Source organism: Ailuropoda melanoleuca, chromosome 11 (genome assembly GCF_002007445.2).
Source record: "Ailuropoda melanoleuca isolate Jingjing chromosome 11, ASM200744v2, whole genome shotgun sequence".
Classification (NCBI taxonomy): Eukaryota; Metazoa; Chordata; class Mammalia; order Carnivora; family Ursidae; genus Ailuropoda; species Ailuropoda melanoleuca.
Genome location: NC_048228.1, coordinates 75,646,348 through 75,671,641, shown reverse-complemented (window position 1 = coordinate 75,671,641; position 25,294 = coordinate 75,646,348). Strand labels below are relative to the sequence as shown.

At 39.0% G+C, this 25,294-nt stretch overlaps 1 protein-coding gene across 1 annotated transcript in view; it reads left to right on the top strand.

The window, feature by feature from the left end:
* Window positions 1-18,920, top strand: part of GRXCR1 (glutaredoxin and cysteine rich domain containing 1) — a 315,893-nt gene extending 296,973 nt beyond the window's left edge. The window contains exons 3-4 of the mRNA XM_002921441.4: window positions 6,677-6,742; window positions 18,622-18,920. Of these exons, the coding sequence (XP_002921487.3) occupies window positions 6,677-6,742; window positions 18,622-18,801 (246 nt within the window). The 3' untranslated portion in view covers window positions 18,802-18,920. The remainder of the gene's footprint in view (window positions 1-6,676; window positions 6,743-18,621) is intronic.
* Window positions 18,921-25,294: the final 6,374 nt, after the last annotated feature.

Genomic DNA, 25,294 nt, shown 5'->3' with positions numbered 1-25,294 from the left:
AATAAATAAATAAATAAATAAATAAATGAACAAGTGAGATGGCCTTTTGCACAGAAAAGAGAATCATAGATCCCCATGACCATCTACTTTGATGATATGGCTTTATTATAAAAAGATCAAGATTGGCCTCCATGAGGAATTGTTCTTTATAGCTACACTGAAAAAAAAAGTGGCTGGGCATTAATTACCCAAAACCTAAATCACTGTCTTTGGCAGGCATTTTTTAAAACCCCCAAATCAGTATTATATAATTATGCAAAGCCAGTCCACTAGTTTACAGTCAGTTTTGCAGTTTTTTTTTTTTTCCTGCCAGGGACACGGGAAACTGTGCTCTTTAGAATGAGATTTTCTATGGATGTTTTACCGTGCTTTATAAGACACTGGAGGGATATCGCTACACCTACTTTGAACATTTGCCAGGCCTCAGTGTTTGGCGTAGAACTCCAGGGTCTCAATGGAGTTTGTTCAGGTGCTGGAGACGATCCAGAGCTGATTCCTGAAGTAAATTTGGCCTTTGTCAGCAGGGCTCAGGTGGCCTGTCTCCAGGCTGATGTAACCTCCCGTTCTGGTGGGCATGGCAGCCCCAGAAACAAACATTTATTGAGCATATCCTTTGGCAGTGACCGTGCTAGGTGCTGGTTGAGCTCCTTGAATGCCAACCCTGCCATCTGCTCTCTTGATTACACAGCAGAAAGATCCTTTAGCAACTGGCACCAGACAGTCCCAGCCTCCTCGTCTCCATCAGAGCGTGGCCTCCAGGGGTTTGCTCTTCACTTCCCATCAAGGGCCCGGCCAAAAGCAGCAACGGTCAGGGGAAAGCATTCACATTGTGTTTGTCCTCTCATGCCTCTAGGTGTCTGGCGTTCTATCATCAAATCGAATCAGCTTGCAGCTTTACCTCCACCAAGGTGCATTTTGATTTATGCCTTTGCTTAGCTGTCCTTAAAAATCAGCCATCATGATAAGAAACAGCCATTTGGAATTTAATGCTGTATTGACTACCAAATGGCTGAAGACAACATGGCAAACGCTTACTGAGTATCTGTGGTGCACCACGCAAAGCACTGTGTCCTTGAAGACGTTGTAGCCCCTGTAATCACCGCCGGGCTCATGGTGCAGTGGGGCGAGTCCACAGGAAGGAATACCAGTTTTTGTCTGGCAAAATCGAAGAAGCTTCATCGAAAAAGTTAACATTTCAATTGGGTTTGGAAGGACGTGGAGAAGTTTTCCAGGAGACGGTGGGAAGGATGGAAGAGACTTTGGGCAAAGGTACAGAACATATGCAGTGGCACCTTATCTCCTGGAAGGACCTGGTATGTCCAGGAGAAGGAGAGAGGTTTAGAGTATTGGGAGTATATGGTGTTAAAGGAGAGGGCTGGAAGGGCTGGTGCAACCAGACGGTGGAGGTTTTAGTCGCCTGCGCTGAGGAGTTTGGGTGTCATTTCAGTCGCCAGAAGATACTCCAACAAGCAGCGTAGGGTGTTCCGTAAAATAGAGAGAAATATGTGGCAGGGAGGTAGTTAAGCGAGAGGCAAAAGGAGCCTGCTTGAAGCCAGCAGGAAGGATGAAAACTTGTACTATTTGAGTCCAGAGCCACTTCTGTGTGGGCATTTATTTGGAGACTATATTTTTATGGCTAATGAAAAAGCAGGGGTACTATTTATTATAGTAACCAGATCATCTAAAGTATGATGGCAAGACATTACGTTGTTAGACGACTACGGTAAGAAAAACTTTGTTTCAACTGAGGAACTAGTTTAGAATTAAATTTAAGGCTCAATCCTAGCTATCATTTTAAAATGTATTTAGGACATTTCTTATTTTTTCTGAATTTTATTATGAATTTTATTCTGAATTTTTATTCAACTTTTATTTTATTATATCATTGTATGGATCTTTTACTGAGGGTGACTTTCTTAGTAAGATGAAGTGGTGTATGAATAAATGTAAATAAAAACTAAGACAAAATAATATATAATATATATGTTTAATGCACAATATGCTTTTATGTATATATACATTAAAAGTTGTGTGTGGTTTTGGTTAAAGAGAACATTTTTTAAAAATTTTATTTGACAGACAGAGAGAAAGAGCACCCAAGCAGGGGGAGCAGCAGAGGGAGGGGGAGAAGCAGGCTCTTCATTGAGCAGGAAGCCCGATGTGGGGCTCCATCCCAGGACTCCAGGATCATGACCTGAGATGAAGGCAGACGCCTAACCAACTGAGCCATCCAGGCGTCCCAAATGAAAGCATTTTTTTTTTTTTAGTTCTTCTGAACCTCTCAGAAATTTCAGGTCAATAGTTTCCAAACGTGGGTGTTCTCTGTGGGCTCATGGAGACTAGATATCAGCGTGGCGATCCATCAGCCTGGAGAGCTAAAATCTATATGTGTAATTTTAAGTAATTCTTCAGAAAAAAATACTTAAGTGTTTGTATTTGCTTATTTCAGTTTTTGATGATGATGTTTGGAAACCCTTGACCTATAACTCTTCACAGAGATCTGGAAGAGTGTGATGAATCCAAGCTGGCTTATACCAACCTTTAAGTTTTCCTCAGCTTATTGGTAAAATAGATTGCCTACACAGTGGCCTGGTCCCTTCCCTATGTTTCTTCCAGGGCACCAATCCAAAATACTCTGCAGAATCTGGAAGTTTCACTGAACGTAGTTTTTCTTATTTTGAATCAAAGGAAATGGTGACCACAGAAAGTTGTGTACATGTGCTATTTGGTAGCCTTATTGCCCTAATTAATTTCCTTCCTTCATTCCATCTATGTGCTCAGTTATCTACTCTTTTTCATAAAGATAACAACTTAATCATTACTTTACGGAGTTTCTCCTAATCTTGTTGATTAGGTTAATTGCACCTTACTATATATATACCTTTACAACATCTTGTACCAGCATCTCTTTTGAGGTATTTATGACAGTTATAAATTAACATTTATTTGTGTGATCTTTTGTTTAACATCTATCTCCTCCAAAAGATTTGATGTTCCCTCAGGAACAGGGAACCTGTTTGTTTGTTTGTTTATTGTTTATATCTCTAACACTTAGCACGGTACCTAATGCATAATGGAGGCTCAAAACTGTGTTGAATGTGAACACGAGGATGAATGAGTATGAGGGCACGCTTTTCCACATTCATGGATCAAAAATGATGGTAAGTGTCTGGTAGGCCTAATCAGCAAGGAGCTGATATCTTTTCTCAGCTTGTTCTTGTTCCTTGAAGGTGTGAGTCTCTTTTTGGTGATTTATATGAGGAACGGTTACGGAGACTGTCTTATCTTCATCTGAGAAGCTTGTTACATGTAAAATAAAGTGGTTTATTCACATGTCACAGCTCACTGCTCAGAATTTTAAGGTGGCAAGAATTGGAGAATAGAGCTAATTTCATGTATTGAAGTTGATAATGAGCTATGTCTTTTCCCTGGAATATGCAGTGTATTTGAAATAACCAAATAAGGCATCACTGATATAAGAGAAACTGGGCTGTTCCTTAGCTTCTCTGGCACATTCAAATGAATTGTTTAGAATCATTGCAGTGAAAGCTTTCACTCACTTGACTTTCTCGGGCACCTTGTCAACAGGGAATCCTAATCATAGACTTGTGTTCCTCAGGCTCAGATTTATCTGTAGCATTTTTTTACTAATAAATTATATCAGTGGGCAGATAGCATGCATGGCATCATGGAAAGAGTGTAGGTTTTAGAGGCAGCGTGACCTGAATTCAAGATCTGGCTAGGCTTTGTGTTGATTAGCTAAAAGGTGCTGGGCATGTTCCTTATTTTCTTCAAACTTTACTCTCTTTATTTAAAAAAATGAGATAATAACGCTTACTTTGCACCGATGATTAAAATAGCCAGGAAGGCACCCCGCATGTTACTCTTATCATTAATGTCAGGATTGTATTAATTTTCAGAAAAAAATTCTCAATCAATTGAGAAATACATTAAAAATATTTCCGTAGGTATCCTGGAAGTCTTGGTAAACCATGCCAAGTCATAGAAAGATGAATTAACTTCTACTTGCGTAGAACTGAACGGTAGACTTACATTTTAAAAGCTAACACACTCACATGCAATGCTCTTAGGGAAAAGAGTGTTCCCTAGGAATGTCAATACTTAAACAAAAATACACTCCCCTTTTTGGACACACAAATGTTTTTATAGACCAAGTAATAATTAGAATGTTTCTGATGGAAAACTGCAGGGAATGGGACCTTTGTAATAGGGAAATGCAGGGCAGAGCCGGGCAGGTTGAGAGATACCCTAAGCAATGTTCCAAGCCGCAGGATGGGAGGAATCTAATTTTTCCCTGAGACTTGCCAGCGAGGCTGAGATCCCCGTCCTGCTGCTGCTGCTGCTGTTGTTTTGGAGCAGAGAGGACGGCGATGTCCTTGTCCTGCCCTGTAAAAGCTTGCACTTACGTTCGGCCAGGACTGGGTCGGGTAGAGGTTGGGGCCGCAGGACCCAGTGGGGAAGTGGGGGATTTTCACCACTGTTTCTGTTCAGTACTTGGCAAAAGAGCAGAGAGCTCATTCCGAGGAAAGGATCTGAGGGCCAGCCAGGGGGACTTGTGGGTGGATGCTATATTGTGTAACAGCTGAGAGAGGGACTGAGTACTCAGCTTCCAGGTCTCTGGTACAGAGCAGAATTGTTCCCACCTTCGGCACTTGGTACGTCATCTGTGCACCAGACCCCAGGCGTATCTTGAAGAGCAGTGACTAGCATGCATTTAAGTATATTGCTTCATCTGAGTAAAGCCTGTGTTTCTATTGAAACGTGGAAGCCAGTCTTGTACTGTTGATGGTGCTGGCATTGGCTGAGGCAGGGCAAATTTCCTGTATTGATGGGTAATGAGAAAGTCCTTTCCTGGCCTATGCATTGTATTCTGAACAACTGACTGGGGCTCATTGACAGGCTGAGATAAGAAAACTGCTGGGAAGCAGATGTGTGATAGCTTCTCTGGGTACATTCATTTTGTTTGGGGTCATTGTGGTGCATGTGATTTCACTGAAGAAAAATGAGTCATATATTCTCCTTGCTGCTTCCGTTCATGGATCGGATTCCCCTGGAGCTTTTCCCATTTTAGCGCGTAGCTGACCCTTAAACGAAATAGAATGCAGCAAAAGTAAAATATTACCAGTTATTGCTACGATTTAAAATTTCATGTTTTGTTTGGTGCTTTCATTACCTTGGTTCCCACTGTAGGTGTGTCTCTTCTGTCCTCCTGGCCAAGCCACTCCCGAGTTAAAGAATATAACCTGCCTCGTAGAGCTACATATATCCTCCGTAGCCCTGAGTATTCATTCATCGTACTTTTTAGTACATCAAGTTGACGTTTCTGATGGTGATTAAGGGCGCATGAATTTTAGAAGATAAACTGAAGTAAGATAAAACCCAGAATGAAGGGCTTTTCTACACCAGTACAAAAATCGCCTACCCTGTCTTAGAAACCCCCCTTCAGCTGGTGTCAGATCAAACGGGTGCTAAGCTCGGTTTGTTGGAAAGCAGATCCTTCCCCCACGTTAGGATTTGCTCGCTGTCCCCTGCACCACCCACGTGACGCTTTTCTTTTCCATTCTACCTTGTGGCTTACTTTGTGGGGTGTTAGCTTAAAAATCTGTTGCAACCTTCTTAAGAATGAAGACCTTTTACATTTTTTAAGTGAGTCTTTGTGTTTTCCACCCTGCCTAGCACGAATTGAATCCCAGAAGTATTTACTGTGTGATGCTATTTCTCCCTGTCTTGTTGATTAATCAGAAATTGATTCAGCATTTCTTCTGTGCCAGCAACTGTTACTCTGTGCCAGGGAGAGGTTGTGAACGAGGCATACATGGTCTCTGCCTTCGATCAGAAATCATTTCCTGCCTTCTCTATGCCTCTACTTTGGGAAATTGAGTAGCAGAACGTAAGAGGCTGGACAGGAAAGGAGAAAGGGGTCTGTGAGTTTGTTGGAAAGTGCAGACATTGCCCCTGTTCTCATTTTCATGGTCAAGTTTTGGAGGTGAAAAACAAAGGCCCTGGAGCAAGTTCCCTGCTTGTGTTCAAATTCCCATTCTGCTTGGTTTCCACATGGCTTTGGAATTGTTGCTTCATCTCACTGAGGCTCACTTTGTGCTATTAAATAGAGTCTGCCACTTCAAATCAGGTGATATTGGGTGCTTGGTTCATAACGTGTGCTTAGTTAGTATCAGTGGTTATTAATTTCATTATTACTGTTAGCTGCTGCTATCTTTACATGCATGACTGTAAGAAGCGTCATGTCAGCACTGCTGGGAATAAGGTGGAGACAGCCCCGGCTGGGAATTTGCTCAATGGTTTCCTTTTCCAGATGGCAGAGCTGCCTTCAGGCTCTCTGAACAATTCTGAAGGGGATGGGTGTGCTAGAACCTTCCGTATTTGGACCTAATCTGACAGTCGCGGGCTTCCCGGCTCTCAATCTCCTGCTTGCAGTCTTCCTTTTGCTCCCACTAAGCCTTACTAAATGGGAGAATATGTGAAGGGGAAAAGAAATTTCCTCCCCTTTGGACTCCTGCTTGTAAGTTTACTTAGATCTGAAGAGAAGAATGGTGTTCAATATCTTGTGGGTTAAGCTCTCTCCTGGCTAGAACTTTATTTCCTCCAATACTAACAAAATGGATTTTCTTTCCCCCCTACCCTTTCTTGTTAATAGGGTGCTGAGAAAATTTTGTCAATGAATGAATCAGGAGAACTGCAAGACCTCTTAACCAAAATTGAGGTAATTGTGCTTTTAGCAACTTATTTTTAGTAATCAAAATGTTTAACACATTCTGATTTTAATTGCGTTTTCCTAATTGAATTTTTCCCCCATGTTCTTGCAAATATGGAACAGGATACATGTGGCAGCTCGAATTTGATATCACCTGCCATTAGGTTTGCTCCAGCTGGAGTGACTTTGGTGTTAGCTTCTACCGACCTCATACTATTAGGTGAGAATTCCAGTCAGCGTTATTAGAGCCTAATTCTTTGTAATTGAGATATTGATGAGGTGTTTCTGAATCAGGCAATTGTCTCGAAGCACATTAACCATTTTTCATTTAAATTATTTTTCCCATGGACCAGCTTATCATTTCCAAAGATTACAGAAAATGGTTTTTCCAAAAGTGCATACTTTAATTTTGTTCCAATCCTTATAATTATAGCATCAGAACAGTGCTTGGTTCAAATATATAATGTATCAAATTAATATGGAACCAGGAAGCCCTCTGCTAAACTATTTTATCAGCCTGTTTCTATGGTAGGAAAGTCATGTATTTTCTTGCCCAAACTGGGACACTTTGAGAGTGAAAAGGGTGTATTAATAATTGTTCTGGGCCAGCACACATGAACCAGGACATTCCCAAGTGAATTGGGTGATATGGTCACCCAGTATCTATATGCTACTACCAGCTCTTCTTGCTTTAGAATCATGTCTGATTCTCTACTATTTTTTGTACTTCCCTTTAAAGAGAGAACTATTGTGGCTTCTTCCTACCATTCCTTTGTGCAAGCTGTCTTCTCTGACTAGAATGTTCTTGGTCCAATTCCTCATTTCCTTCTACCATCTTTAAGGCCCACATAGAGTATCCCTTCTTCCCCAAATCAGTCCTGATTCTCTCACCTTGGAATTTCTATAACCCTCTTTTTGTTGGATGCTTATCAAAGTTTTCTGACTTTTGTATTACTTTTCTTTGATCATTTGACTCATGTCCCAAATGAACTATGTGCTCCTTGGTTTTAGGAATCATGTCTTATTCATATTGTGATCTTTCCTGAAGGACAAACACAATGAGGGCTGGTTCTCCATAGTCTGAAACTCCTCTCAGCTTGAAAATCTGTATGGATTGATTTATTTTTTTTTCCCCTTTGTTCCTATACTTGACTCCAACCCCTTGAAATTTGGCATATCTTTTTATTTAAATGATTTAACTTGGTTAATGTATATTATTATTTTCTTTTTTTTTTTAAAGATTTTATTTATTTATTCGACAGAGATAGAGACAGCCAGCGAGAGAGGGAACACAAGCAGGGGGAGTGGGAGAGGAAGAAGCAGGCTCAATAGAGGAGGAGCCTGACGTGGGTCTCGATCCCATAACGCCGGGATCATGCCCTGAGCCGAAGGCAGACGCTTAACCGCTGTGCCACCCAGGCGCCCCGTATATTATTATTTTTCTGTGTACTTTTTAAATTTATGTAATGCTGTCATGTATTATACCTAATTTTGTTGCAAATTATTGTCACGAGGTACTATGTTTTTAAGGACTATCTATGTCAGTATGTGAACATTTAATCCATTTCTTCTAAGTACTCCATAATGGAACTATTTTATATCTGTATTGTCCAACGTAGGAGCCACAAGCTACATACGGCTACTGAACGCTTTATAGCCACTATTATAGTGAATAATATGGCTAGTGTGACTGAGAAACTGAAATTTTAAATTTATTTAATTTTACTTGATTTAAAATTAAATTTAAATAGCCGTCTGTGGCTAGTGGCTCCTGTTTTGGACAGTGCAGCTCCATGGTGACCATCCACTATTTTTTATCTACCTACTTTTCCACAGATGGATACCCAGATGTCCTTCAACACCCTTCTCAAACAGTGCTGCAGGGACAACCTTGAACATGTCCCCTTATGGATTTCTCTGGGAGTAGAAATTGCTTAAGCATACACTTAATTTTCCAGGTAGATTGATCTCTGTAATGGTTGCAACTTGCAAATACTCCCTCTTGTAGAGAAAAAAAAGTTTAATGTGTTCCCATATTCTTTTGTTTGTTTGTTTCTGCATTCTTGACTATTTTACATTGTTCTCTAATGTACTGTTCTCAATTTTTTGCTAGGGTAGTAGGTATAAAGATATATTGTCTTATTGTTCTAATTTACATTTTTCTGATTCCCACTGAGTTTGGGTATCCCATTTATGCTTGTTAGATTTTAAATTTCTTGTGTAAATTGTGTATTCTTACGCCTTACATCATAAAAGTCTTAGAATTGTCTTTTTTTTTCTTGGTTGGCTTTCAGAAGCGCCTTCTGTGTTCTAAATATTAATTTTTTGTTTATTTTAGTCATTGTCAATATGTCCTTTCCTTTTTTCAGTTTCTTTTATGATGTCCTTCACCCAGTAGAAATCCTCTGATAATAATCAAATTGATCATTCTCTGTCATAAAAAAGTAACCTTTCATCTTAAGGTCATATTGATATTATCCTACATTCCTTTCTATTAACTTTATAACATTTCCATATAGGTCTTAAGTCATATAGAATGCACTTTCATTTTCTCTTCTTTCTTTCTTTCCTTTTTTTATTTTTATTTTTTTTTTGAGTAAAGCGATAGAAGTTTATTAAGTGAAGATACAGAAAAATCTCTCGGGAGTGAGAGGGGTCCCGACAGCGTTGCCCCTCATTTTCTTACTTATGATGAGATAGCTTCCCCAAATCACCTACTAAATAATCTACTATTTTTTTTATTGCTTTGTTGTGCCAATTTTATATCATAGTAAATCCCCATATGTACTTGGGTCTTGGCTTGAGCTCTCTAGTCAGTTCCATTGTCAGTTCTTATTGTACTGATATCATACTATTTTTATTTCTGTGGTTTAACAGCATCTTCCGGAGTCATATAGGGTAAACCTCTCTCATTACTCTTTTTAAAGATTGATGATTGGCTTAGCTGTTCATGGACTTTTATTCTTTGAATCTATAATCCCTTAATTCAACTTGATTAACACCATCATGCTATATAAATATAACCTTTCTCTCTCTCAGCTCAAAGAATTTTGGAAAGAAGATTTTGTTCTTTTCATTAAGTCTGTCTCCATTCTACAGATGACATAAATAAGGTGCAACTATTTAAGACAATTCTTGATGTTGAAAAGAATTGTATGCTACTGGGTTCTGCTGTTGTAGTTGCTGTAAGGTGCTATAACTCTGTTGGGCTGCTTTTCCCATATAGCAAAACTGGGAGAGACGTTGTGGCCATCCAAGAAAGCCCTAAACTCTGCCTGTGAAAGAGGCTAGGGCTTAAGGCACACTAACCTAGGTAAAGATACTGACCTTCAGGAGAGGCAATTGGAAGAGCCACGAAAAGAGGATAAGGGATGCAAGATTCAGGTCTAAATCCATCCCATTCTTCAGGTTGACTTTTGGCAGTGAAGTAAGAGTTAAATATTCATGAAGCTGGAAATATTGGAGGCTTAATTATGAAGCAAGCAATATTCTTGATGTTTTACATGTATTAAGTCATTGAAACCTCACAACAATTCTGCAAGTTGAGTTCTCTTATCCCCATTTTACTAACAAGGCAATGGAGGCACAGAAGATTAGATCAGTTACTGAAGACCTTACATGCAGTGTTTGATTCATGATTCTAATCACCTTGACTCCAAAGCCGATCGTCTTAAGCATGAATCTATGCTGCCATACCTCTCAACTTAAGTCTGGGAAATCTGACCATACATGGCAGGACCCAAGGCTCAAGTAGACAGAACATTAGATCCAGGGAACAGGCTAGATTTTAACTCTAGGCTCTGAAACTAGGGGTGGGGCATCCTGGAAGATAGGTAAATTGGTGATAACTTTAGAGATCTTGCCAAGTTCTGGTTTGCTGTTACTTGGTGCTACATGGTAGACGATGACTGTTCTGGTCCTTATAATTTAGGTCCTAGTTTTCAGTAGTTATTCCAAATGATGGTGAGGAAAGAGGCATAGCAGTTGCAGGGCCATTAGAAATACATCATATCAACAAGAAAAGACTCAGGAACCATATGATCCTCTCAATTGATGCAGAAAAAGCATTTGACAAAACAGCATCCTTTCCTGATTAAAACCCTTCAGAGTGTAGGAATAGAGGGTACATTTCTCAATCTCATAAAAGCCATCTATGAAAAGCCTACTGCAAGCATTATTCTCAATGGGGAAAAGCTGGAAGCCTTTCCCTTAAGATCAGGAACACGACAAGGATGCCCACTCTCGCCACTATTATTCAACATAGTACTAGAAGTCCTTGCAACAGCAATCAGAAGACAAAAAGGGATCAAAGGTATCCAAATCGGCAAAGAAGAAGTCAAACTGTCTCTCTTTGCAGATGACATGATACTCTATATGGAAAACCCAAAGGAATCCACTCCCAAACTATTAGAAGTTATAGAACAATTCAGTAAGGTGGCAGGATACAAAATCAATGCCCAGAAATCAGTTGCATTTCTATACACGAATAACGAGACTGAAGAAAGAGAAATTAGGGAATCCATCCCATTTACAATAACACCAAAAACCATGCGTTACCTTGGAATTAACTTAACCAGAGACGTAAAGGACCTATATGCTAGAAACTATAGATCACTTTTGAAAGATATTGAGGAAGACATAAAAAGATGGAAAAATATTCCATGCTCATGGATTGGAAGAATTAACATAGTTAAAATGTCCATACTACCCAGAGCAATCTACACTTTCAATGCTATCCCGATCAAAATACCGAGGACATTTTTCAAAGAACTGGAACAAATAGTCCTTAAATTTGTATGGAACCAGAAAAGGCCCCGAATCTCCAAGGAACTGTTGAAAAGGAAAAACAAAGCTGGGGGCATCACAATGCCGGATTTCGAGCTGTACTACAAAGCTGTGATCACAAAGACAGCATGGTACTGGCACAAAAACAGACACATCGACCAATGGAACAGAATAGAGAACCCAGAAATGGACCCTCGGCTCTTTGGGCAACTAATCTTTGATAAAGCAGGAAAAAACATCCGGTGGAAAAAAGACAGTCTCTTCAATAAATGGTGCTGGGAAAATTGGACAGCTACATGCAAAAGAATGAAACTTGACCACTCTCTCACACCATACACAAAAATAAACTCCAAATGGATGAAAGACCTCAATGTGAGACAGGAATCCATCAAAATTCTAGAGGAGAACATAGGCAACAACTTCTATGACATCGGCCAGAGCAACCTTTTTCACGACACATCTCCAAAGGCAAGAGAAATAAAAGATAAAATGAACTTATGGGACTTTATCAGGATAAAGAGCTTCTGCACAGCCAAGGAAACAGTCAAAAAAACTAAGAGACAGCCCACGGAATGGGAGAATATATTTGCAAAGGACACCACAGATAAAGGACTGGTATCCAAGATCTACAAAGAACTTCTCAAACTCAATACACGAGAAACAAATAAACAAATCATAAAATGGGCAGAAGATATGAACAGACACTTTTCCAATGAAGACATACAAATGGCTAACAGACACATGAAAAAATGTTCAAAATCATTAGCCATCAGGGAAATTCAAATCAAAACCACACTGAGATACCACCTTACGCCAGTTAGAATGGCAAAGATAGACAAGGCAAGAAACAACAATTGTTGGAGAGGATGTGGAGAAAGGGGATCCCTCCTACATTGTTGGTGGGAATGCAAGTTGGTACAGCCACTCTGGAAAACAGTGTGGAGGTCCCTTAAAAAGTTAAAAATTGAACTACCCTATGACCCAGCCATTGCACTACTGGGTGTTTACCCCAAAGATACAGACGTAGTAAAGAGAAGGGCCATATGCACCCCAATGTTCATAGCTGCATTGTCCACAATAGCCAAATCATGGAAGGAGCCGAGATGCCCTTCAACAGATGACTGGATTAAGAAGCTGTGGTCCATATATACAATGGAATATTACTCAGCTATCAGAAAGAACGAATTCTCAACATTTGCTGCAACATGGACGGCACTGGAGGAGATAATGCTAAGTGAAATAAGTCAAGCAGAGAAAGACAATTATCATATGATTTCTCTCATCTATGGAACATAAGAACTAGGATGATCGGTAGGGGAAGAAAGGGATAAAGAAAAGGGGGGTAATCAGAAGGGGGAATGAAACATGAGAGACTATGGACTATGAGAAACAAACTGAAGACTTCAGAGGGGAGGGGGTGGGGGAAGGGGATAGACTGGTGATGGGTAGTAAGGAGGGCACGTATTGCATGGTGCACTGGGTGTTATACGCAACTAATGAAGCATCAAACTTTACATCGGAATCTGGGAATGTACTGTATGGTGATTAACGTAAAATAATAAAATAAAATTAAAAAAAAAAAAAGAAATAGAGTCAGCAAGTAATTTCAAATTTCCCAGTCAAAGAATCTTAGCATACATCCAGCCCAAGTGAAAATTGCTCTGGGAAGCTGAGTGGGCCTGATTCATTGATGAAGATCATCATTGGACCTACCCGTGAGGAGCTTGGCCAAAGCCAGCAGAAGCAGGTGGAATATAGGCATAGCTGGTATGGATACTTGGGCTCACTGGTGCTGGGTGCACCACATTTCCTGAGATGATTTTGCAGGGGATCCTCGCAATACAGTAGGAGCTCTGTGGGACACAAGATCCTTGTCTGTTTTGTTCTATTCTCTCCTTCTAGTGCCTAGAACAGGGATTGGCAAATAATAGGCAATAAATCTTTGTTGAGCAAAAAGATGAATGAATCCTCTTTCATCCAAGGTTTCTTTTTTGAGAAGGCAAAGCAGTTAACTGATGGAAAAGGAGAGAAAAATCGTTATTTTATGTAGGATAATGCTTGGGTGAGAAGGATGAAATGAAAACACCATCTGAGTAAAATGTATTTATTTATATATTTATGTATTTCTTTATATGAATAAACAAGCTGGAGATTAGAAGCAAAGAAGTGTTTAAGACTTCCCCTAAACAATAACCATGATGGATAGCTGATCCTGCCGGTGTCCACACAGAGAAAGCCAGGGGAGCCTCGAGATGTATTAGCAAACACCTGGTTATGGCAGATACTGAATTAAAGATTGCAGATGGTAGAGTAGCTCCACGTAAGCTTTTGCCTTGCTATTTTTTTTTAAAGATGCGAACAGGGGCGCCTGGGTGGCACAGCGGTTAAGCATCTGCCTTCGGCTCAGGGCGTGATCCCGGCATTATGGGATCGAGCCCCACATCAGGCTCCTCTGCCATGAGCCTGCTTCTTCCTCTCCCACTCCCCCTGCTTGTGTTCCCTCTCTCACTGGCTGTCTCTATCTCTGTCGAATAAATAAATAAAATCTTTAAAAAAAATAAATAAAGATGCGAACAAACATTCTTGTCATTTCTAATGAGATTGCCAACATAGTGTCCATTTCCTGTACTTTTTTCTTGTAAAATCTGACTCTCCCCTGAGGGCTGGTGACTACTTATTTATTGTTCATGAAGAACAGAGGTAAGATTTTCAGCTACACATGGAGGATGCTAGAAGTGGCACAGGCTATTTTTACGGGGCGTTGGAGCTGTCAGAAACTGTCCTAACCCTCCCCGCGGAAGCATAGTTCTGGATGATCTCCCCTCCCGCTGGGGGTGGCCATGGCATATTCACAGCGCACAGTGGCACAGCGCCACCTACTCACCTGGGAAATCAGGCCACGTACTCTGTCTGCCTCTCTCTGAAATCAGAACATCTTTTTAAGTAGGTTTGTAGCAGTCCATCACCCTAGGTTCAAGGATCAGACTCATATATTTAGACTTATACATTTAGGATAGTAAGCTACAGATTTCCTGTGTCTGCATTTTGTTCAGTGGCTTCTTTCTCAAGTCTGCAAATGGAAGATGCCTGAAACTCTGATTATCAGGAAAGATTGTGTCTATTAGCAGCTTGATCAGACAGAGAGAGGTGTTTAGCAGGCACTCAACAAGGATTTGCTGATTTAAATTGAATATAGTTTTAAAACAAAATACATAGACAGAGGTAAATTGTCCAGAGATGATTATATGCCACGTGTGCACTCTTTGACAATTTGTTATATGGATAAGTTTGCTTCATAGACAATCTGGATGATGAGGTTTATGGTTACAGGAACTCAGATAAATTACTTCCTCTTCACTGGAATACTTAAAGAATCTTCAAGCTCTACTAAAATAGGAATAGAAAATCTGAGTTTAAAAATAATGAATACATTCATTTCCTAATCTTGAGGAAGGCACTGAAAGCCTTTGATGGTTCTATATTAGATAAGGGGAAAATCTCTTTATATTTCTGAATTTGAGTTTGTGCTATAAAGGAAATCTATCTGACAACCATTCATGAGCTCCATCGTTTTATGCTTGTCCCCTTGGTCCTTTGTTAGAGACTCTGGAGTTCTTCTGTGCTTCAGTTCAGATGACTGCAGTATGGAGCAGACTTAGTCAAAGACATAAGGGTGGGGCTGAGAGCTACTATGAAGTGAACAGGAAAGTGTCTGGCTCCCTGCTTTATCCCCAGTGCCTTGTACAGTGCCTGGAAAGTAGACACTCAATATTTGTGGAATGGATGAATACATGGAAGTGTCTCACCTGCTGAGTATCTGTTTGTTCAAAGTTTCTCAACAAGTACATGTGAGCAGAAATAGGCAAAAAGGGAGGATGATGTCCCCCTCCTTTTTTCTTGAATTCCACCCCAAAGAGACATGCCTCTACCCAAACCACTATTCAGAGGAGGGCCATTCTGTAGACTCAGTCCTCTGTGTGCTATTCTCATCCGGGTCTGCATGGCTTCTCGCTTTGCTGGGCTACAGTGCACGGAAGAGCTAATTCCTTCAAGGTCAGTGTTTCTGCAATAAACCTCTTCATTGAAAGTGGAAGTCTGTTTTGTTGCTATGAATAATGACTATTGCTAACTTTGGTTATTCCTTCTTCCTCCTTCCTAGAACGTTGTCCCTATTTAGGGGACTTTTCTAGCTTTTCAGCATCTGTCCTGGGGCAGAACTGTCTACTTAGCTGCATCTAATACATCGAATCCAAGCTGGTTCTTTCTCTTTGTTGAAACTCTTTTAAGTTGGAACCACAGCCTAACACAAGTATAACATTATAATAGAAGTACTCTCTGAAGGAGACAGCTAGAAATAACTGAATTATTTATTTTTATTAGAAGAACAAATGGAATAGATTGTGCTGGATGACTTAACAGGAATGAGATTCCTGGAGGCTAATGGAGCAGTGGGAGCTCCAGACCTGCTCACCCCCACCCCACTTCTGTTTCAGTCATGGCACTTATCATTTCAACTCTTTTTGGTGTGGGGATCCCATATAATATGTTACTGGACATGAGCATGGATGTAAATAAAGGTTAAAAACTATTAAGAAAGACCATGGGATTTGCTGTTTTTTGTTGTTTTACTTAAATTCTAGTTAGTTAACATGCAGTGTAATATTAGTATCAGGTGTGCAGTGTAGTGATTCAGCACTCCATACATCACCCAGTGCTCCTCACAGCAAGTGTGCTCCTTAATCCCCATCACCCATTTAATCCATCACCCGCCCGCCTCCCCTCTGAAAACCATGTTTGTTCTCTATAGTTAAGAGTCTGTTTCTTGGTTTACTTCTCTTTTTTTCCCCCAGTGATCATTGGTTTTGTTTCTAAAATTCCACATAGGAGTGAAATCATGTGGTTTTAACTTTCTCTGACTGACTTGTTTTGCTTGGTATAATACTTTCTAGCTCCATCCACGTCATTGCAAATGGCAGGGTTTCATTCTTTTGGATGGCTGAGTAATATTGCATTGCATGTATCCGCCACATCTTTATCCATTCAAGTATCAAGGGACACTTGGGCTGTTTCCATAGCTTGGCAATATTTGAGACATACCTATATAAAAATTGATTTGTAATCTATCTGAAATACAAATTAACTGGGCATCTTGTAGTTTTAATTGCAAAATTTGATGACCCTATTCCGCTTGGAACCCAGACCTAGTTAAAATCTAGCACTAATGGGTGAAGTCCTGGACTCAGAGGCCCTGCAGTTCCTTCCTCCAGGCATCTGTTCTGACCAGTCAGGGCTCTTACTGTACAAGTCATTATATATTTTTAATATAAACTCCTAGCATAGCTCTAGTCAATATCAAGGACCTATCTTTTATCATATTCTTTCTAAAATTTAATAAGAACACAATTTTTTACTAATTCTTCTATAATTTGCTTTTAAACTACCTTCATTTCCTATCACTAGGTTTGTTTTTACTCAAAGCTGTTGGATTTTTTCTAAAGACTTTTTAATATTATGTAAAATTATAAATTCACTATACCATGTTTTGGTCAATTCTTACATAAAGGAATGACAAAACCCACCTACAAAGTAACTAGATTGCTATACACACTCAATCTAACAATCTATAATCTTGGTAAAGTTCCTTGTTTGTTTCATTCAGCTTGCCAGCCACTACTTTCCATCAAAGTAATTCTGTGCCACTAAAAATGCGATATCACATGGATTTTGCCTTCTTGATTTAATAGCTAAGTCAAACTGTAATTGCCAGTGAACTTCGCTATAGAGAGAGAATGTATATCTGAAAAGGAGTCTGGGAACATACAGATTTTCAGGCAATCATGCCCTTCGTGTTTGTTCCCCAAAGTGCATTCCTTAAGGTACTAATTGTGAGAGAATTATAGTTGTTTCCTGGGAGAAGGGTTATCATAGCTGTATGCACTGGGGAAATGGTGGGTTACACCCAGTTAATCAGGCTCCTTTTCCTTTGGGTGCTTTGGAGACTTTAGTATGTACAGTTGTGAGTCTCTGGAGAACAGCCATACATGTGTGTGTAAAGTATGTTTGAGTGTATTTCTGCGTGTGTGTATAGATTCATATTTCCCAATCTTACTTTAGCAATTATTCTCTTCACAAAGCCAAGCCTTCAAACATTGCTGCACACTCCTGTTTTGCAAGTCAGAAGCTTGGTCTTAATTCACGTTTCTCTTTGTATTCCTTCTGTGATGACTCCTTCCTAATCTCCCTGTGGCTGATGGATGCCACTCATGGACTCCGGCAAAGGATATGTACTCAAAGAAGCAAATAGGAATGTGTGTGAATAATTTTCAAAATATTAGCCTCAACACTCCACATAGTTATCTTCATTCCAGTAGGAAGGTTTTTGTCTTTACTTGAAGTAGAATGGTGGATAGCGGTTGTGGAAGTTTTACGGACTTAGATAAATGTCTTAAGATTTCAGTGCCTATTTCCTTAAATATAAAATGAGGGTAAAGATGCCTGAGTTATCGGCTTTGCAGTAGAAGGTGTCTGTATGTGTAAAGGATGGGGTGAGGGAAGATTCTATACAATACGGCATTTGAAAGTGCTTTTAAAAAAACAAAGCATTATTCCAATGTGCAATACAACAATAAATCTTCACTTGATCTTGGCTCCTCCACTCTTCAGCTTTTAGTTTTCTGATTTTCCAGGCTCACTATTAGTGATACTCTTCTATAAACAAAGATATAAAACTGTTAAGAGATACTACAGGGAAAGCTACAGTACCTTCCTCTAATGCGAAAAACCATTTCCTGAATAGCTTGGTTTGTAGGTATGTGTTTTCATATGATAGATTTCCTGGGATATGGACGCCTTTAACCTAAAATGCACCAGCCTTCACAAACCAAGGTTGTGCTATTGATGGCCATCAATGGCATGATAAGGAAAACTTCAGCGAGCTTTCCCCCGGGTCTAATGTGCATAAATGGTCTGTGATTTCAAGTCCACGGTCATATTATGCCAATATTATTTTACGACCATCCACAATACGGAATGACAGGGAGGCTGATTGAGTTGTTCACGCTAACGCATTTTCTGTCCTCTTGTCCCCCTGCCGCCCTCTACAGAGAGTGCAGCATCCACATGAGTGTCCCTCCTGTGGAGGCTTCGGCTTTCTTCCGTGCTCCGTCTGCCATGGGAGCAAGATGTCAGTGTTTCGAAACTGCTTTACAGACTCTTTCAAAGCTTTGAAGTGTACTGCCTGCAACGAGAACGGTCTTCAGCGCTGTAAGAGCTGTGCTGGTTAGGTGGACCTCCCACCCGCGGGGCCACCTCGTTTTATTAACCAAAGTCAGCAGTATGGTTTATACTTTTTTTTTTTAAAGGTCATGTTTATGAACTAATCAATAAACTTTATGACAATTGCCTTTGTTTTGAATTTTTGCTGTGGCCATTTTCATTGATTTATTAAATAAATGTTTGTTTCACAACGATGTGCCATGCCCTGTGCTAGACCCTGGTTTCTACTTGAAGTTAACGGAGCACCCAGGAGCATTCCAGGATATCCAAACTCTGATTTGTTAAATGGGTTTGATTTTCTGAAGAGATGACAAAATATATCTAATGGTGCCTATTGCAGTGTCACCCTTTTGTCTAGAAAGAGTTATTCCAACTCCCGAGATGCATAATGCATTTCTATGTATCTCAGCTACAGAGAGGAAGAGGGCTCTGGACAGTGGAAAGGAATATGATTATTTTTTTTTAATATTTGCTTTGTGCTGTTGTCACTGAAAGCCCTCCAAAAAGGTACTATTGTATTTTTTAGCTGCACATAGTTTGAACACATAGGCAATGTTAGCGAAGTAGACAGAAAGAAATTTTGTTATAATTATTGGTTGATGCCTACCTGTACGTGTGTCTGTATCCTGATGGAGTCCCTTATGAATGACTGTAATAAGTCATTGCTCAATATTTGTGAAAAGGTAATCAAAACATTTTACACTTTGGCATTGTAAAAAGCTATACAGCTTTACTGAGTACTTTCTTATCAGTGAGGCAGGTTATAAGGTATGGTTTCTATTCTCATGCAGCTTACACTCTAAGAAGGAAGAAAGTATTAAATAAGTATAAGCAAGATGAATCTTATACGTAACAAATAGTACAGTGTGCTATGGGAATTATAGCATGAGAACCAACCTAGATATGTTAGAAATGGTAAGAAAAGGCTTTGTTGAGCAACTGATGCTTCAACTCCTGCATGAAGGATAATTGGAAACAAGTTAGCCACAGAGCAAGGGTGATTGTGCTTCAGGTAAAGGAATGACGTATGTGGAGACCCAGAGGTCAGAGAAAGGTTGTACGTTTGAGGAACTGTAAGAAAGCCAATATGGGGAGTGACAATTAGTAATAGTAGAACAGTTTATAGCAGGCTAAGCCTCCTACTAATAACACATTTATTTTGAACAAAGTAATGAAAAATAAACAATTGTTGAAGGCATTGGAAAACATCTACAACCAGAAAGAAATTGGAAGGGATTCAATCACTGGAAGAAAGAAAACAAACAAAATGAACCTACATTTATCCAGCTTTTATCCTCTGAGAACACTTCCCAGTTTGCACAGAATATAGCTCATAAAGAAAGTGCAAACTTACCAGATTAAAGAAATAAATATTGACGTTTGGGGTTGCAGGATGCCTGGAACTGAATGGAAAATTCTAAAAAATGAGAGAACCAAATGGGTGGAGCCACCAAATCTGCTTATTAATTCCACTTAAATCCTGGGCTGATTCCTAACTTACCTATGCAGAGTAATATTCTGGGACCAGTTTCAATGTGTGGGGGTTTTCCCCACACCACCAAGCAATTCTCTGTCACCATCTGGGGGTCCTACAGTTCAACTCAATTCTGACGCTGTCTACCGGGAAATAGTGTCAGATCCCATAGGTTAAGGGCTGAGTCCCACAAGATAGCCCACCCATCATTGCCACTTCAGATGTCTATCAAAAGTCTAACTTGTCACCTGTGCTTCTAATCAACCAGCTAGAGATGTGAGGTTCCAAAGACACCCAATCTGGGTTTGATTAGAGAACTCAGAGAACATCTTACCTACTAGAATACCAGTTAAGGCTATCACTCAGGAACAGCCAGATGGAAGAGACGTATAGGGTGAGGTGTGGGGAAAGGAACTTCCATGCCCTCTCCGAACATGTCACTCTCCCAGCATCGCCACGTGTTCACCAACTCAGAAGCTGTCCTAAATTCTAAGGGTTTTAGCTCTGTGCCAGAAAAGGGCACAAAGACCAAATATGTATTTATTATAAATCACAATATCACCCAGAGGAAAGAAATAGCTGAGAGACCAGAGGGTTGAGCAGAGATTCCAACAGCTGCTCATGCTGCAAAGTCAGAGTTTGGAGTTCAAGTGGTAAACACAATGAATGTTTCCTTAAAATCCCAGAAAAGCCCCATATTTAGAATTAAGGCCAAGGATTAAGGGCTATATTGTAAAGCTAAGGGAAAAAACAAAACACCCTTGCCTTTAGAAGACCAAAAACAAAACTTCCATGGTATCATGGTATCTTTGGCTGCTTGCTAGAGCAAAACTCAACACTTGAACTAAAAATAGAAAGGAGCTCACCGAGTATAAAAATCTATAGCGAGCATTATACTTAATGGCAAACATATTAAATATTTTTCCCCTAAGATCAATAAGAGTACATAAATGTCCACTTTTATCACTTCTATTCAATATTATGATGAAGGTCCTCTCCAGCGAAACAGACAAGGAAAAAAAAAGATCACAGAGATTGGGAAAAAATAAACTCATTATTTATAAATATCATGACTGGAATGTAGAAAATCCAAAGAAATCTACAAATTACTGAACTTCAGAGTGAAGTTAAAATTGTTGGATTTGAAATCATTTTGTAAAAATTAGAAATACAATGCACAGGAAAAGAATTAGAATATAAAATTAAAATAATACAATTTATAATGCTATCAGTAATCTTTGAGTGGGTGGAATACATTTTACAAAATATGTGTAAGGTTTCTACATTTAATACTACAGTGAAAATTTTGCTGAGAAATTATGGAACCCAAATACATGAGGAAACATACCACGGTTTGGTTTGGAAGATGACATTTTGAAGATATCTATAGTTTCAATGCAGTCTCAACTAAAATCCACCAGACTTTTTGTAAAGTTTGACCAATAATTTTAGATTTATATAAAAATGCAAACAATCTAGAATATTCAAGAAAATGTTTAATGAGTAGAATAAAATAAACAAATAGACCAGTGAAATTGGGTAAAGAATGGAGAAATAGACATACACAATAAGGTCAATTGATTTTCAAGAAAGATGCCAAGTCAAGGCAGTGCAGAATGGAAAGTCTTTCAGACGAATAATGCTGGAACTACTAGATTCTCATATGGAAAAAAATGACCTTGAAAGCTACTACTACCATTACCACTACTCCTGCTGCTGACATCTAGTAGCTAGAGGCCATGGATGCTGCTAAGGATCTTACAAAACACAAGATAACCCCACCCTCAATAAAGGATTCTCCAGTCTGAAATGTCAAAGTGTCAAGACTGAACGAACTCTGATGTAAATGTTAACGCTGGACCAGGAGAATATCTTTACAGTCTTGGGGTAGGCAAATCACAAGACACCTAACTATAGAAAATGATAAATCAGACTTAATTAAAATCTCCTCGTTAAAAAATAAAATGAAGAGGGGAGCCATAACTGGGAGAAAATATTCACAGTACAAATATCTGCCAAAGGTCTTCATTTAAGATATATACAGAACTCCAGAAAATCATTATTAAAGACAATCTAATAAAGAAGTGGGCACTTCACAAAAAGAAGATATATGGATGGTTGAAAACAAGGGGAAATATACATATTAGTCATTGAAGGGATGCAAATTAAAACCACAATGCAACATTACCATATATTTAGAATAGCTAACCTTTTAAGGGCACCTGGGTGACTCAACTGGTTAAGCATCTGCCTTCAGCTCAGGTCATGATCCCAGGGTCCTGGGATTGAGCTCTGCATTGGGCTCCCTGCTCAATGGGGAGTCTGCTTCTCCCGCTCGCTCTGCCCCTCCCCTCCCCCTCCTTGTGCTTGTGTTCTCCCTCTCTCTCAAATAAATAAAGAAAAAAATCTTAAAAATAAAAAAGAATAGCTAACCTTTTAAAAGACTGAAGATCTAAAGTGTTGGTGTAGATGTGGAACAACTGGATCTCTTGCACGTTGCTAATTAGAATGTTAGTTGGTGCAACCAGTTAGGAAAACCCTTTGATGGTTTCTAATAAATGTAATTGCACGCTCAATAGTTTTACTCCTAGTTATTTATTCAAAAGAAATAAATAATCTATGTCCACATTGTGTATGAGTTTCATGGAATCTATATTCATAATAGGCAAAAAGCGAGATGCCCACTGACAGGAGAATTAATAAGAAAATTATGGTATATTAACACAGGGGCACACTACCTAGTAATAAAAAAGGACCCAGCTATTGATTCTAACAATAACATGGATGGATCTCAAAGACATTACGTGAATAAACTAAGCCAGACACGAAGAACAGACTATGTGATTCCACTTATATGAAGCTATAGATTAGGACAAAATCAATCTACAGAACAGTTGCCTCACAGGAGAGAAGGGACGGAAAGATGAAATCAAATATGACCAGACCAGAATAAGACAGTGGTGCAAATTATCGCTAGTTGAGAGTAGATTTCTCTTCTGTCAAGAAAGAGGGAAGAGATTCTGCAATCAGTGAACAAATTCTCATCACAGCTCCAACATGGTTCTGAGAGTCTATGAAGCAGTGGGGCCTATCCAGAAATTTCCTGCCTACTCCGGCACTGGCAATGTGTCTGCAAATCCTACCATAGTCCCCATGTCCTTCCTGTCTGGGGTATAGCCGGGATGGAGAATTAGAATAGTACAGGGGATTCTAATTTTCAGGCCCTATCTTGGACAAAAGCTCTCCTTCAATTATGTTCAGGAGAAATTTGTGTTTGTCTCCTTTACTCTTTTTCTCCTGCATTGGCATGGAATTAAAGTGTTATGTTTTCTGGTGATTATTTGCGAGCCTCTAAAGAAGAACATTATGGAAGAGTAATGAAATTAAAAAAAACAAAACCCTCAGAATCTCACAGAGTTGCAGGCGCTAATGAGAGTAACAGCTCATAAATAAGCTTATTTAAACATAAACTTATGTTAACTTTCTGAAAGAACTTGATTTAGAAGTTTCACATCTATTCATTTCAGTTTTATACAATGTAAATAGATCATTATACCTGCTTTATTTATTCCACATGGTTGCTTTGTGAGATTAATTAGAATATATAGGAAAGTATATCTATTTTAAAAACACAAAGCACTACACAGAAGTATAGCACAATCTCATAATTACCATAAATTTATGCATCAACAGTATATCTTTTTATTGACCAGATAAGGAAATGAACTAACATTTATTGCACACCTTCTGTATGCTTGGGTTTTTAGAAGGTGTTTCACTTATTCTTTACCATGCTGTGAAGAAACTGATTCAGAATGTTAATTTTCCTCAAGTCTGGAAATTTATATTAATTAATATTAATATTAATTTATATTATATTATATTTATATTAATTAATTATATTAATTAATTATATTATATTTATATTAATTTATATTAATTTGTGGTATATTAATTTGTGTCCGTGTGAGCTGGCTTCATTCAGCTTCATTCAGCTTCATTCAGAATGTTAATTTTCCTCAAGCCTGGAAATTTATATTAATTTATATTAATATTAATATTAATTTATATTATATTATATTTATATTAATTATATTAATTAATTATATTATATTATATTAACTTATATTAATTTGTGGTATATTAATTTGTGTCCGTGTGAGCTGGCTTCATTTCTGGTATAAAGTGGGAAATCAATGAAGCAAATAACAAACTTGCTCAAAGATAGACACCTACACAAGCAATAGAATAGAATGAAAAGTCTGCCCCGTGCTTTTTTTTTTCTTTAGGTTTTATTTATTTATTTGAGAGATAGAGAGTGAGAGAGAGCACCAGCAGAGAGGGGAGGGAGAGGGAGGCTCCCCCCTCAGTCCAACAGGGGTTCGATCCCAGGACCCTGGGACCATACCTGAGCTGAAGGCAGACACTTAACGGACTGAGCCACCCAGGCGCCCCTGCCCCATTCTCTTACGCTGTTACTACTTCATACACTCTTGCCTGCAATTCTCCATGTATTTCAAAAGCCAGATAATGCTGGTTCTTGGCAATGGACACATAGTGATGCCATCAGAGCTAGGAGGGTCCACGAAAACATTTTTAACAAAGATTAAAGGGGGAGGGAGTTCTTAAAAATGATACATACCTAATAAATATAAATGCATATTTGTTTTTTAATCTTCTTGTCTTTCCAAGGTCTTTTTTAAAAAGGCTAAATTATTGGTATATTGATTAGCGTTTTGACTGGTCTTTCACGCACAAGCTTCACACCCAATAAAGAAGTTAGTCTGGAGTTCTTCAATGTGGAGTGAAAATTGAAAGACTATTTGGGCAAATAGTCTGAATTTAATACCCTTTTAGATTTGGGGGATTGTTTCTCCTGATCTTTTGCAGTTTCCTCATCCACAATAATTTGACAGTATTTTTTTTTAGTACTTGCTTTTATAAAGTTATTTGTAAAGGCATTAAACTTAGTTTTCATAGAATAAACATCTTCCTCTTTGCTCTTACAGTGACATTTAGTTATAACA